This window comes from Budorcas taxicolor, chromosome 7, assembly GCF_023091745.1.
Source record: "Budorcas taxicolor isolate Tak-1 chromosome 7, Takin1.1, whole genome shotgun sequence".
In the NCBI taxonomy this organism is placed as follows: Eukaryota; Metazoa; Chordata; class Mammalia; order Artiodactyla; family Bovidae; genus Budorcas; species Budorcas taxicolor.
In genome coordinates this window covers 53,797,189-53,813,106 of record NC_068916.1, presented here as the reverse complement: position 1 = coordinate 53,813,106, position 15,918 = coordinate 53,797,189, and the positions used below count along the sequence as shown (strand labels likewise).

At 46.7% G+C, this 15,918-nt stretch overlaps 1 protein-coding gene across 2 annotated transcripts in view; it reads right to left on the bottom strand.

Moving 5' to 3' along the window:
- ARHGAP26 (Rho GTPase activating protein 26) overlaps nucleotides 1-15,918 on the bottom strand; it is a 475,905-nt gene that overhangs the window by 4,868 nt on the left and 455,119 nt on the right. Inside the window, exons 21-22 of one of the 2 annotated variants that reach the window (XM_052642542.1) lie at nucleotides 12,130-12,405; nucleotides 5,929-6,020 (exon numbers count right to left, since the gene is read on the bottom strand). In XM_052642542.1, the coding sequence (XP_052498502.1) occupies nucleotides 5,929-6,020; nucleotides 12,130-12,405 (368 nt within the window). The remainder of the gene's footprint in view (nucleotides 1-5,928; nucleotides 6,021-12,129; nucleotides 12,406-15,918) is intronic. The other variant, XM_052642543.1, reaches the window with a different exon arrangement.

Genomic DNA, 15,918 nt, shown 5'->3' with positions numbered 1-15,918 from the left:
TACCACTTTGGCCTAGCCTAATGCTCCCCAGACACTGAAGATGCTTGTAAGTACTTGTTGGGTTGAATCACACCAACATCCAACCTTCTGAATTGTACCAGTGTCCCTTATGCTATGTAAACACACAAGGTGTTGCAGTGAGCTGCCTGGGCAGCTCTCCAGCCCAGCAGGCATTATAACAAATAAAAGCTGCTACTGACACGGGTGTGCTTACTGCCAACTACTCTCTCTCAGCTCAGTCCATATTCACATCATACACCCCTGCTCCAGCAACTCACGCTCTCCCGGCTCCTTCACTCATGATGGACAAGGAGCAACTGTGTGCCTAAGATCCTGAGAGCAGGCTGCCCCAAGGGGAAGCAGCACTAGCTGGAGGAGTGCAGACCCCCGTGTGGCTGAATGAGTGGACTCATTTAACAAATGTTACTTCAGCACCTACTAAGTGCCACATTCTGCACACAGAACAAGAAGAGAGACTGCTCTAGGGGAGGGGCCGCCTATAGTAAGCAAGCATGTAATTTTAGGTAAACTGATGAGGGGAGAATGAGACTAAGATAGGGATATGAGCGGGTGGCCAAGAGTTTGAAGAGTTAAAACCTAAATAATCCAAAATGGATGGCCACGCAGTGGGTAATGCAAGTGAGAGGCCCCAAAATGGGGAGAAGCTTGTTGTGATTTCAGAACAGTGCTGTCTAAGTTTTTCTTAAAAAGCCAGATCATCAGTGTGTAACTACTCATATCTGTCACTGTTGTGCCACAGATAATATATAAACACAAGGCGTGGGTGGCTGTGTTCCAGGGAAGACTTATTTACAAAAACAGTCAGTGGGCTGGATTTCACTGGCAGGTCATAGTTGCCGACCCTATTTAAGAACATAAAGAAGGACTCAGAGGCTGCTATGTATCAAGGGAGAGGAAGAGGCGGCCAGAGGGCAGGGGTGGGACCTGGAGGACCTCGTCAATAATTCTAAGAACAACATGAGGCTACCAGAAACAGGAGAACAACATGATGTGACCTCCATTTTTAAACGATCATCTGGCTGCTATGTAGCACCTGGGTTGTGGGGCAGGAGGAGATGCAGTAAGACCAGTTAGGCAGCTGGTAGAAACGCCCGAGGGAGATATGGAGAGGCTGGGGAGGCTAAAAGACTCCACGAGAAATTCTCTGGGAACCCCACCGCCTGAGATGCCCTTTATCAGCAGAGGAAATCTGGGGCGGCCCTGCCTGCACTCACCACTGCACCCTGTACCCCAGGAAGGACGGATCTGGCCCATCTCACATGTGGATAAAAGCATCCCAAGAACCCAATTTCAGTGAATGCCATATGAATTTTCCAGGTATCACTAATCACACTGCTTCTAGATGACTAATGCTACTGGGAACACCAGTTATTTCTCTTTCCAGTTACTGTCTGAGCTGCTCTTGGTGAAAGCACAGTTTCCTAGTAGATTGGCCAGGGTGGACACTGGAGTTATTTCCGAGTATTGCGCAGCCATTACCCACTGCACAAAGTCCAAGAGCTGACTGAGCATCCTCTCCAGATTCACAGGGGGCCTCTGGAATCCAGAAGCTTGGAGATTAATCATTAGGAACAACTGACTTCCCCCTCAAGGAGCCCCTCCCTCTCCCTCCTCTTCTCTTCTTCTTGATCCTGAGAAAGACAAGACACACATACACACACACACACACACTCACTCACTTACTCTAACTCTGTCATTAGAAAACTTCCTTCTGATTGATCTGATGATTTAATCTGACAGTGACAGAGCATACAACTCACACTGCTAAGGCCTTACCTAGGATCTTTAGCAACAAACTGCTGAGTGAGAGAACAAGGAAAAAATCTCTCTGACATGTGAATAGTTCTTTTCTTTAATGTCCACTTTTTTTCCTAACAAGACAAAGGGATGGAGCAAGTAGGGTCTAAATATCATTTTCTAAAAATTGGAAGTCATAAAACATTACCAACCAACTAGATTAAAAACTAGATCAACATTTTGTTAGATCCTTCTTTCACTGCAGCTCAGTAAACACTGAGAGGTGTTGTCTTTAGGGCTTAATGTGGCCTTCTGCCTTTCAGGGGATTGGAAAGGTCACTGGCATTGCTGGTTAAAAAGAAACGAGTGTCATTAATGCTGTTGTGATCCCCAGAGACCACAGGAAGGCCCGGTAAGTACTCTGCCTCTCTTCTGCTATCACTGGCCCTTGTGGGGTTAAGACGATTACTGAGTTGAGGGGCGGGAGCAGTCATAGAACCTGCTGGGAAGGGAAGGACTTGGTAGTTAAAACTCAAGTATCATTTCTTTTTTCAGTTGGCTAGCTAAACAACTTCAAAAAGGAGACTTCAAAACTAAAGAAGGGGGGAATGCCAAATGTATAACCCTGCTGGGAATCAGTTGGGCAGTTCTTTCAACAGTTAAACGTAGAGTTACCATGTGACCCAGTAGGCTCCATGCCGTGGTATATCACCAAAGAGAGTGGAAAATCTATGTCCCCACAAAAGCTTGTATGAAGATGTTTATAGTAGCATTACTCATAAAATGAGCCAAAAAGTAGAAATAATCAAAATTTCAATCAATGGATAAATGGATAAACAAAACATGATATATATCCATAAAAAGGAATGCAGTTCTGAGGCATACTACAACATGGATGATGTTGAAACCATAATGCAAAGTGAAAGAAGTCAGTTACAAAGACCCTGTATTGTATAATTCCATTTACATGAAACATCCAGAGCGGGCAAATTTATAGTGCCAGAAAGCAGAGGAGCAGATATCTAGGTGGGATGGAGCAGGCTTGGGATAAATGGGGCATGACTGCCAAAGGGAGCAGGGTTTCTTTGGGGGTGCTGAAGATATTGTGGAATGAGATAATGGTGATGATTGCACAACTCTAAATATACTAAAACCCACTGAAATGCACATTTTAAACGGGTAAATTACATGGTACATGGCTACCTCAATCAGTTCAGTTCAGTTGCTCAGTAGTGTCTGACTCTTTGCGACCCTATGAATCGCAGCACGCCAGGCCTCCCTGTCCATCACCAACTCCCGGAGTTCACACAAACTCATGTCCATCGAGTCAGTGATGCCATCCAGCCACCTCATCCTCTCTCGTCCCCTTCTCCTCCTGCCCCTAATCCCTCCTAGCGTCACAGTCTTTTCCAATGAGTCAACTCTTTGCATAAGGTGGCCAAAGTATTGGAGTTTCAGCTTTAGCATCAGTCCTTCCAAAGAACACCCAGGACTGATCTTTAGGATGGACTGGTTGGATCTCCTTGCAGTCCAAGGGACTCTCAAGAGTCTTCTCCAACACCACAGTTCAAAAGCATCAATTCTTCAGTGCTCAGCTTTCTTCACAGTCCAACTCTCACATCCATACATGACCACTGGAAAAACCATAGCCTTGACTAGACTACCTCAATAAAGTGAAAGTGAAAGTGGAGTCACTCAGTCGTGTCCGACTCTTTGTGACCCCGTGGACTGCATGCAGCCCACCACGCTCCTCCGTCCATGGGATTCTCCAGGCAAGAATACTGGAGTGGGTTGCCATTTCCTTCTCCAGGGGATCTTCCCAACCCAGGGATCGAACCCGGGTCTCCCACATTAAAGTTGTCTAAAAAAAAAAATGGAAGAAGGCTGAACTCAGGAAGAGGAGTCCCAAACAAGATACACACGCTTACACAGACCTTTTGTGAGCTTAAACCCACTTTGCCCTGGGATCAGGGGTCCGCTGTGTTGTCAGAGTGAATAGCTGATAGGAACACAGCAGCCCCTTGTCCACTGGGGTACTGTAGTGAACTGTGGTTTAGATGGCAGACCTTTAAGCTCTGGCTTTACTGCCAGATGTGGGGACCTCTCATATCTTGCTCATGTATGTACAGAAGCCCCTTCCCTGCTAACAGCATAGCACCAGAGCCCGTGCATGCAGCCCACTGATTGGTCTGCCATGAAAACTGTGTCATGTTATGGCTGGGCTGTGATGCCCCCGCACATGGCTTTAGACAACCTTCAGTGGACTCACTTCATCTTCAGGTGTGCAGGATCTAAAAGCTCCAGCTGCTGACAGGAGAGGTGGCTTGGCTTGCTATATGTACATCTTCATTTTTAAAGAACCCAAATGAAAGTTAATAGAGCAAAGGTTTAAGGGCAGTGCTCTGGGGACTTTGAGAACCATACATGAGGTGCTGTGGGCTCACCCCCAGCCCTGCTGGCTCAGATGAGGGCCACCAGATGTGACCTGGGAATTCCCGAGGTGCTCTGTGAACTGTTTCCCATTTTATCTACTCAAGCCTGACCATTATCTCTGCCATGCTGAAGGCAGGGGCTGGCCAAACAGTGGGGAAGCCCCCTTGCATATAGATGCACTCAAGGCTGGTCCCCAGGAGCCCATCTCTGCTCTGGCTGGGACCTCAAGGCCCTTACAGAAAGCCAGGATTCGGGGTGTTAAGGTGCAGTACCTACAGCCCAGCTGAGCAAGCCAGAGCTGGGTTGTATTAGCAGCTAAGAAGAAAAACTGTCCTTGTGAATGATAAGAGCATCAGGGTCTTTTTCTAAAACAGATGTGGTGAAATGATGATGATCATAACAACAGCAAGACACTGAGAGCTTAGTGTGTGTTGAGTACTACTTTAAACATGGCATGCACACTATCTCAGTCTTCTCTCACACTCTGTTCTCTTTCTATGACAGAGAGGACTTAGGAGCAGAGAGGTTGTCACTCCTTGAGGCCACACAGAATCAAGTGATCAAGGCAGGGATTGCGCTACAGTGGCCTGAATCTCAAGTTCAGGCTGTTCATTGCTACACAGGAGCCCTGGCAGTCCCACGTTTCCAGGTCTCTGGCAGGTGGTAGGAGGTGTGGTCCAGCTCTAGGCAGGACTGTGTGATCAGGACGGGGAGGGAGCAGGGGGCAGTGTTCACTCACCCCTGCTGGGGAACTCTGCCCCCGCCCCACCTGAGGTCCAGGAGGGAGGCCCAGAGCATGTCCAGTTCCTGAAACCAGGCAGCTGGTTTTTGCTTCTTCCTTTGAGCAAAACAAACAGACCCTTTCACCCAGGCATCTAGAGGGATTAACTCCCAAGGAGAACTACATCTGGGGAAATCTCAGCCACAACAGAAACTTGGGCCTTTCCCCAGAATCCTGATTTTTCTCTCAAGGCCAATAATAAGTTATGACACACTGGGACATCAACTTCATCAATTTTCATTTTAAAAAATATTCCCTTTTTTTGAGGGAGGAATACGAACAAATGCAACAAGGAAATGTATCAAGCAAGCCCGAGGCCCTTGGGGCAGGGGCCTGAATCCATTTTCCTGCAGGAATGCCTGTGCAGGACAGCTGGCGCTTGGCAGGGGTGGTCTGACTCTGGGGTCAACTTCCCGCTCCCGGCAACACGGGAAGGACGAGAAGGGACGCAGCACAGCTTTTTTGCCCTGACCTCACCCGATGCCCCAAGCCTACCAGACCATCTCAGAAACCGGCCTCACCTGCCATGGACAGTGAATCCCCTGGAACCCCAGAAGACAGGCATAGACCCTGCGCCGCAGCCCCCCACCCAGAGCTTCTGCCCCCTTGCAGGATTCCTGTTCTCCACTGCTTTGTCTCCCCGCCCTGTCCAGCCCCCTGATGCTCAAAGCCTGTCCACGGGCCATCACATTCAATGCCCATGACGTCTCCATGACACCGCCCTGTCACCGTGAGGAGGTGACTCCACTCTCCTCTCTTGACAGTGACTCCTTGAGCTCTGCCGCTGCTCTCCCACTGTGGGAAAAGACCCCCCACTCCCCCACCACACACACACAGTCCTTTTCAGTCTTACCTGTTCTATGGAAATTTTCCTTAGGTAGAAGCGACTTAGCAGCAGCAGCAGCAGCAGCAGAAAGCAACTTTGACAACTCCAGTTATTTATTTGAAAAACTCACCATTATCGAAGACCGTCCCTGCTGTGAATGAGAGCTCGGAGTCGTGTTCTGCTTTGCAGGCATACAAGGCTTTTGCCTTCCGGAATGGTGTGCTGGGGGAAAACAGTTTAATGAGCGTTTTTAAAAAACCTCCTGCAAGATATTTCATCTCTCTTCTTCCCCTTCCCTGCAAGCGGCCTAGCCCTCTCTTGTGGGAAGAGCCTGACAAGGCAGCCAGATGGCAAAACATGAGGTAGGAAAGTCACAAAGGTCACCAGAGTAAAAAAAAGAAATAGGCAAAGAAGAGCCATGAGCCCGGGAAAACCACTCTTCTTGTGGGGTCATCTTGTGCCAAGTCAAAACTTGACCCGGGAATCACAAGAGCTGAACAGTTGGGAGGGCAGGCTGGGCCCCATATGGGGAGTAGGACTAGCTGGGGAGTAGGGAAGTGAAGGCAGGAAAAGAGCTTCCAAGTTTCTCTTGAGGACATTCCCAGCAGACCCTGCTAAAAGCTGCAATGCTCAAGGAGTTGAAAAGGAGAAATTCAAGCAAAGATGGGTCTGGGCTCCAGGCCCAGGGCTGACGTTAGCTCTTGCAGATGTTACTTCTTTTTCATTGGGCTGGTGGAGCAGGATTCCAGAGTTGGAACTCCCAGACCCCCAGGGCAGGGCAGGGCAGGGCGGGGAGCAGACAAGGTGTGGGCATGAGCACATGTGTGCATGCGTGCACACGCGCGCACACGTGTGTGTATGAGCATACGTGTGTACACGTGTGTGGGGATGAAGAAGGGAGAAGGGACACTGTGGCAGTTTTTTGTGCCTTTCTCATTCAAGGAGTGCTGACACTCGTGAATCAGAATCACTTCAAAAAATGCAGATGTCTGGGTTCCACCCTGACGTGCAGATACCAGCATCAGTATTTTTATAAAGCTCGCCAAGTGACTCTCGTGAGCAACGAGGGCTAAGAACCATTCTTCTAGAGCAGGGGTTGGCCAACTCCCTCTGTAAATGGCTAGACAGTAAAAATTTTAGGCTTCATGGGCCATACGGTCTCTGCTGCTTCTATTCAACTCTGCACTGCAGCATGAAAGCAGCTGCAGACAAGATGTACATGAAAGAGTTTGGCTGTGTTCCAGCAAAACTTTATGCTTATCAAACACAGGGGGCAGGCTGGATCTGACCCAGTGGCTACAGTTTGTGAGTCCATGTTCTAGAGTACAAGTTGCGAGCACTGCTAAATCAATTTTTGTTTTGATATCCAACCAGTTCCAACGGATCTATGACTTCTCAAAGGTCATAAGAAAATGGATGTTTAGCAGTCAAAGGCTGGCTCTTCATTTGCTGAAAGCAACCTCTTTCTTCTTCTAAGCTATCTAAGGAAGCATATTTAGGGGCTCCAGGATAGAGCAGCCGAAGAGCAAGTAGTCCTCTGGGTTAGACAATTATTCAAGAGATATGTATTATTTGCTTTACCTTTATTTGGCTAATGAAGGGCCTCAAGGACCCAGGGAGGCTAAACCTCCATTTCAAGTCACTGAGTGAGATTTAGTAGAGGAATGGTCTCAGGTAATCTGACATGATCAGAAGGAGCAGGGCATTTTCAATCACGACAGAACTGTTACTCTAGGAGTCACCAAGTCCAGCTTCCCAGCATCACTGATGTTTGGAAACCTATACAATGGCCAGGCATTTAAAACTTTTAGTCTTGGTTCCATGAAAACTGAAGGAAAGGTGACGTAACAGGTCTACTGATGGATACATGGCTATTCAGAATTTGTTGCTGAGGTGCAGTTTACTGGTGTTTTCTCTGGTCTTCTAGTAACCAGGAAATAACCGGGTGGGAGAAAACTGGGCAAGTAGGAGAACATGAAGTGGGTTTGCTGGGAGTGGAAGGAGGAAGAGCCTTTAGAATGTATCAGCTCCAGCTGGAAACCAGCTCCTCCTACATAATTATCATTAGTGTTAGGATTAAGTTCAGGACAAGGGGCAGAGTCTGTGAATCTAACAAAACCAAGTCTATGTGTTGACCACCAACGGCCAAACAGCCAATGTGGGATTAAAGTTTTATTGTTTTATTTTGCTGGTGTTTTTTTTTTTTTTTGCTTTTGATGGAATGGGGAGCAGAGACCATCTGCTTGTGAAAAGTGTTAAAACAACCAAAATTCTGAACAGACAGGCAAGTGAAGCCTGCAATGACATGAACATGGAAGGAGAACGCAGTGGCCATGAGCCAGGGTCATTGTCCCTGGAGGACGGGGCAGAGCAGGTGGGGGGAGAGGCCAGGGACCAGGGACGGGGAGATAAAAGGTGAGGCAAAAATCATCTGAGGCAAGGCTTCTCTGGCTGGGTTTTCATAGAGGTTACTTATTAACCTCCTCAAATACAAAAAATGGGACAAAACAGGGACAAGCCAGGGAAATCAACTGGGATATCTGGCAGGAAGGAAAGAGGGGGAATACCTCAGATGCCCAAGACTGTCTTTCAAGAGGAGTAAATTTTCCACTAATATCTGCTTTGGGGGATTTAATAACGATAACATTCAATAAAGCAGCATATTAAATATAAGAACAAAGTTCAGGAGAGAATCTTGCTTTTGTTTCAAATTAAGAGGTGACTGACAGCCTACAAGAGGGCTTCCTCCTACCTCCATGGCACGTGCACCAAGAATGGGAGAAAGGATACAAGGGCTGCTTCTAAAAGGAACTACTCCTGCTCCCCAGGACGAGGGCTGGCAAATAAGACACGAGGCAGCTAGTTAAATCTGAAGTTCAGATCAACGAGGGATACTATTTTAGTGTATGTCCCAAATATTGCACAGGATATACTTAAAAAAACATTTGTGGTTTACAATTCAAATATAACTGGATATTCTGAATCTTCATTTTATTTGCTAAATCTGGCAGCCTACGCAGGGGAAAGTTTTCTGTTTGTAAGAATTTGCTAGACTGAGTCCCACTGAGTCCCAAAGAGTCCCATGTCACACTCTCTCCTTATCAAAAGCCTTGAGCAGTTTGCATTAGGTAGGGTTTCTACCCAAACAGATCCTGTTGGCACACAGGTTTTATTTGTAGGCTTTGGCTCTGATTAAAGAAATACAAGATCTCCCCTTTGGTTCTTCTGCTCCCTACTCTCTGCAGAGCACCTCTACCCTGGACACAGAGAGTCTGGGGTGCCTGTGACTCTTCTGCGATGGTGCCCTTCAGACCTCAGTGGGGCCTTCAAGGGCACAAACAAGCTTGGAACCTTCTGCTAGTTCATTTTTAATTTTCGCCTCTGAGCATGGCACAGGGCCAGGAAAGCACTCAGAGGAGTTTCCCTCAACTGCCCTTGCAAGCTCTGCAAAATGACAACCCACTATCTGCACTGTCCAGGGAGGCGGGCTCAGCTAGACTGGCGAGATGCAATAGTCTGATCATTTTGGCCTAATTTCCAGGAGCCCTTGTGTGATTCCAAGTTAGGAATTTGGGGTGGGGAGCTTTTCTAGGGGTGCAAGTGAAAGTAAAGGGAACACTCCTCCAGTCCCCTTTCTCTGCTGTGCTGTGAAAGGCATCTCCATTCCTGAGGTTGAAATAACAAGCAAAGCAATGCTTTGAAGAGGGGGGACCAAACCTCTTCCAGAGAAGTTTATATAGAAGTTCATGGGCCCATTAATTAGGTCTAATTATGTTTTTATTTTTAAAAGCTCTGTCTAGGGAAGGAAATCTGAAACTTCATGTTCTGGAAGTGGATTTGGGGGAATGGTTCATTGGACCTGAATAATGGGTATATGCCCCCACCTCTTGGCTGCATATTGCAACAGCAATTTCGGGATTTTTGCCCTCTGTTCGCTGGCTCCCCAGCTGTGTCCCCATCCATGCTCACTTTGGCACACATGGTCAGCTCAATGATAGCCAATTCTAAGTCCTACTCTGTCTTGCCTATTTCAAAATGGCAGCATCCTACAGGGCTGTGCAACAGCATCATCCAAATGGTGCATTACAACAACGGCCAGAGTGAATGGGCCTGAGTAACCATGAACCCAGACACATGGGGTGTGCAGATTCTGCTGCCGCTGTCCTCTGCCAATCTGGAAATACTTTGGAAAAGGAAAAGCTAAAAGAGTAAAACCTGGAAATTCCTGGGTGACAGGAGTAGAGAGGTGGAGATACTGGACAGGCAATAGGGCCCCAAAGCTCAGAGATACAGAAAAATGAAAACCGTCAAAGCAGAGCACATTTCAGTTTCTTTTAGCTGAATTATTCTACTGTCCTGAGTCCCCCCAACCCATTCTATTCAAGGGCCAATGTTCTGAAGATTTTACTTTCTTTTGATCAAAATGAAGGCGCCACATTTTGGCTCTGGTTCAGGTCTTCATGGGGCAATCAATGATCTAACCAGAACAATTCAAGCCATATATCTGGTGTCCTAGAAAGTTAACATCTCCCAGAATGTACCTAAGAAACAAGTAGGAGATAATCTGAGTGTCAAGAAAAGTATAATCTGAATTTTTACCTTATTCCCAGGGTGAGGATAAAAGGATATAGTGAAAAGCTCTCTCTTTCCCATTTTAAAGGAAAAAGCTAGACATAAAACCTAGAAAAGCAAGCCAGGCTATCGGGCTGGGAAGCATGAAGACTCAAATCTGGGGCTACCCATGTATTTGGAGGAAAGAGTGCTGGTTGAGGGCAAGAAGTCCTGAGTTCTGGATTGGACCTCATGAGCCATGTGACTGCAAGCCACTTCTCTGTGCCTTAGTTTTCCTTCTCTGTAATACGGTTCAGGCCGTTTCTTCTCTCATTCTCATGTGAAGATACAATGAAATGATAGGTATGGAAGTACCTGGAGGAGAATAAAGTAATGTGTGTGCCTGTGTGTGTGTGTGTGTGTGTGTGTGTGTGTGTGCGCGCGCGCACGCGCTCAGCTGTATCCAACTCTTTGCCACCCCATGGACTGTAGACCACCAGACTCCTCTGTCCATGAAATTTTCCAGGCAAGAATATTGGAGTGGGTTGCCATTTCCTACCGCAGGGGATCTTCCTGACGCAGGGATTGAACCCACACCTCTCACACTGGCAGGCAGACTTTTACCACTGTGCTACCGGGGAGCACCCACGTATGTATGTGGGGCTTCCCTGGTGGCTCAGACAGTAAGGCGTCTGCCTGCAATGCGGGAGACCCGGGTTCGATTCCTGGGTCGGGAAGATCCCCTGGAGAAGGAAATGGCAATCCACTCCAGCACTCTTGCCTGGAGAATCCCATGGACAGAGAAGCCTGATAGGCTACAGGCTACAGTCCATGGGGTCGCAAAGAGTCAGACACGACTGAGTGACTTGTACATATGTATAAATAGCATGATGTTTCTTTTTTTTTTTTAAGTGAGACACAGCTTTATCGATTATTTAAGCCTCTCTGCTGGGCCTCCCCTTTGGAGAAAACCAGCTATGAGTAAAAGATGGATGAGAAAACACTGCCATGGCCTGAGGTACTGATGAAGCTTATAATTAGGCTCTGTGTTTGGGCTGTCTGAAAGCAGAGCCTATCACTGCAAGATACACACATGCTGGGGACATACAGAGCAGAGGGACTCTGCAGCATCCTCATGAATTCTTTTGTAGCATTTAAACAGCTTCTTTTTTCCAAAGAACTCAGATACAAAGAATTAAGTCTGCATGTCATCAAAGCAGGGAAAAACTACAGCCTGGGCCTTGGAGGGAGGAATTAGGTCAACCCTCAGAAAGAGGTGTTACCTGTTCCCGTAAGAGCTAAGGGTTTATGACACCTGGAGACAGACGCAGGCTGGGAGCATGAGGGTTCCTGGGACTGCCATGGAAGGTAAGGAACAATTTATTCTGTATTATATTTGTCTCTCTCCTAACTGGTCTGGGTCTCATCATCTAGGTATCAATATTCATGGCCAAAAACCCAACTCCACAAATAAATGTTGCCTGATGCTACCTGATAAAAATGAGGGAAGAAAAGGCTGGCACGTGTCTCAGCACTGTTCCCCTTAGAGAGCCTCCTGATTCAGACAGCAATCTAAACAGGAGCCCTTTCAAGAAGCACTCTCTCCCCAAACTCTAGGCACCACAGATAAATTCAGGAACTGGAGGAAGGGTTCAGAGGGGCACGAAAAATGCCATGCTGGTTCATGCAAATGGTCCCTCCCAGCTTTGGTCTCTGAGGCTGGAATCCCTGACCAGCTTTGGATAAGCAGGAACAGAGTGATCATCATCCGTGATTTTACCTGGAGTCTTCGCGAACTGCTTCTTCTGGCCTGTCAAAAAGCAAGTGCAGGTTTGGATGGCAGGGAACAAAGTTGACGAGGAGGCTGAACACTGCATGAAGAGAGGACCAAGCCGATGAGAGAACAACGGCAGCAACAAAAAAGCAAACAAACCCTGCAACAGACCTGATGGGGGATGAGTCGCTGGACGTGGATGAAGTGGGCATAGGGCTGGATGGCGCCGAGAACATGGGCCAAGATGGCGAGAGGGGTGAAGTTGGGCTTGGATTCGGGGGGCTGCAAGACATAACCACCAAAAAACTCGTCAGCACACAGGGAAACCACAGCAGGAGCACAGGAGGGTCAGAGGAGGCTGAGCAACAGGGAGTTGGAGAGACGGGAGGGGCACTGAACCCAGACTGCGTCTTCAGCGCCAAGGCACATTTCTCCAGACCAGACCCCCGTGTCTTCCAAGTAATGCCTGCTCTGGAATTCCTCGGGGTGTTAACATGTCTCTTCACCCCACAGAACAACTGCTTTCTAGGTGATAGGAGCTTCCGCAGTCGTGTCTGTTGTGCCTTTGGCCATCAGTGAAAAATGCCCTGAACCCACATCCATGGTTTCCCACACACACATCCTATCACTGACCTCCATCTGGGGCAGGGCTAGCTTATAACCAGCCTCCAGCTTCCACCACTATGGGTTTCGAAAGTTGTGTCTCAGCAAAAATGATCTTTTTTCTGGCGGGGGCGGGGGCGGGGGTGGGGGCGGGGGTGGGGGGGAGCCACACAGGCCAGTCCACCAGAAAACGATTTCCTGTTTACATTTTTAACTAAATGGGCTGTGTGCCATTGGAGACCCAGAGAAGGGCTGCATTAGGACCGTGATCGCAGGTGGAGGATGGGTCTGCACACACACCTCCCAGGAGAGGGCACACGACTGCGTGCAGCACCCCGTGGCCCCTCGGAGGTTTGCCTTCCAGGCTTATTCTTTCTCTTTTCAATGATTTTGGGCATTTTGATGCTTGAAGAAAAAGTCCCAGATTGAAGGCAATGTAAAAATGAACTGAAAGCTTAAATCTGTCAATTTGTTCTTTGCTGGGTGGCTGATCAAAAAACTGGACAGGAAAGGTTGAAATCACTCACTAAAACATGGTTGGTGGCTTTTAAGTAGTCATGCTAGCCCTTTGACTTATTTCACAAATTATACAAACAAACATCTAGCAACTCTGTAAAATTGCGTTAAGTCATAGATAGCACAAACACCAAAACAACGCAGAAACCACCCAGCCACACCACCTGCAGCCCTGGACGGCAGCTGGCCTTTCTGACCCAAGCACTGTACGAATCCAATTCCAGGGAACACACTGTCTAAACATTCCAGGATTTAGCAAGAACACATAAATGTCCTACTTAATGAGATATCTTCAACTCAGATGAGAGACTCAATAATGGCCTTAATTATCTACAGTTGTAACATAAATTCCTACAGAAGTGTACAGTAAAATCCCACTGTGTGAGTTCATTGAATATCCTCAGACTAACTGAATGAAACATTTAGTAAATGCCACTATGGGTACTTGCTTCTAGAACATAAAATCTATGAGCAGGGAGTTTTGTTCGTTTTGTTTACTGCTGTACATCTAAAATAGTGCCTAAGAGGTTTTCAATAAATTATTATTCACTAAATTAATGAATCTCCTTTAACCCAACTATCTAGCCAAGAGGCATTATTATAATTCCCATTTCATAGGAATGGGAACTTGGGCCAATTTGAGGCTTACCTAAAGATACTCAGGCTGGAAGTGTCAGGACTGAGGTTCAATCCAATCCAAGCACAGGGCTCTTGCTGCCATAGTGCATTGCTGCTGGGTGGTAGGACTTGCTTTGGTCCTCTAGGCTATGCCACGCTTCTTTATAGATCCACTAGAAACCTTCTTAACCACTGATTTATGAGCTTCTTTCAGATGCCTATCACATTTGCAAGGGAAAATGGGAATGCAGCAACAGACAGACCCAAATAGACTCAACACATTGTAAATCCCAACAAAATACTCAATCCTGCCTCCAGTCTTCCGTCTGGTAGATTCATACAGCAGATGGAATTCATATAATAGAAGAGATTACAATTGAAGAGTATGGCTCTTCTCTTCTCAATTATTCCAGCAATGACTAACTTATTGGACACACAGTGCGATCAAGACAATAAATGGAATACAATTCAGCATTTACCAAGGTCTCTGACTTGCAGAGCATACAGTGTATTTCACGAGATGAGACAAATTAAAAAACAACTATGAGATAAGATAGTAAGTAAACGTCATTAGTTAAGGGATCAGTTACTCTATGATCAGTTTAATACCTGTTCCCACACTTGATTCTGTCTTGGGTCCTGGGAGGGAGTGCTGCCTTATTTCCACTGGGTAGTCAGTCCTTAGTTAATCCATACAGCAGCTGGTAAGAGAGGCCCTGCATTCCCTAGTCCTCCTCCCATAACCATTCACCCTCCCACAAGGTAATGACCCAGTGAGCAAGGCCTGGCTATTCCAACTGCAGCCCAGCCTGGCAACTCAGGTTCCAACCAGGGACAGTCTGGAGGTTTATGAGAGCAACCCAGGCCCAGAGGCCTGAACAAATCTGTTCCTTTGGTTAGTAGGCAGCAGAGGATAATTTAAAAGTTCTTAAGACTTTTTTTTTTTGACTGGCTTCTATAAGTAGGAAGGGCTTCCCTGGTGGCTCAGTGGTAAAGAATCCACTTGCCAATGCAGGAGATGCAGGTTCAATCCCTGGGTCAGGAAGATCCCCTGGAGAAGGAAATGGCAACACACTCCTGTATGCTTGCCTGGGAAATCCCATGGATAGAGGAGCCTGGCAGGCTACAGTCCATGGGGGTCACAAAAGAGTCGGACATGATTCAGCGACTAAACAACAATAAGCAGGAAATCCCTCCAGCTTCCTACCTCAACTGTACCAAGAATCATTCCTTTGGTTAAAGGCATAGCTGGGAACATCGTCTATGAACACAACCCTGGATATCTAAGTGGTTCTTGGTGACTCAGTACATGGCTGAAATTATCTGGGGTTATGGTTGATCTTAAGCGAGATCAACCTTGAATATTCACTGGAAGGACTGATGGTGAAGCTCCAGTATTTTGGTCATCTGATGTGAACAGAAAAGTCCCTGAAACTAGGAAAGATTGAGGGCAGAAGGAGAAGACGGCATCAGAGAATGGGAATGCTGGATGGCATCACCGAAGCAATGAACATGAACTTGGGCAAACACTAGGACATGGTGACGGACAGGGAGGCTTGGAGTGCTGTAGCCCATGGGGTCACAAAGAGTCGGACACGACTGGGTGACTGAACAACAACAATGGTTGCAATGCAGGACATTCACAACGGTCATAAGAAGTTACTCTTCAATCTCCATGTCTACTGCCATAGTATTATTAACTGTGCTTTTTAACAACTAGCAGATTTTCATCTGTTGGCTTGCATTTTAGTTATAGCAATAACATTTATTTTCTATAAAATAACTCCAATTTAGAACTTATTACCACTACATTTTAGCACAACAATAAAATGTACACTCCACAGTACTTCTATGATTTTTAAACTGATTGAAATTACACTTTGCTTGTGCTCCAGAGTCACATTAACAAAACCAAATGTCAACAATACTACTGAACACTCTTATATACCACAACGATTGATGCTTGTAGCAACAGAATGACATAAACATATAAATGTTCCTCCAAGAAATATAGAGCACATTATATATCAGTTTTGATGCAACCCAGAGAACATATAG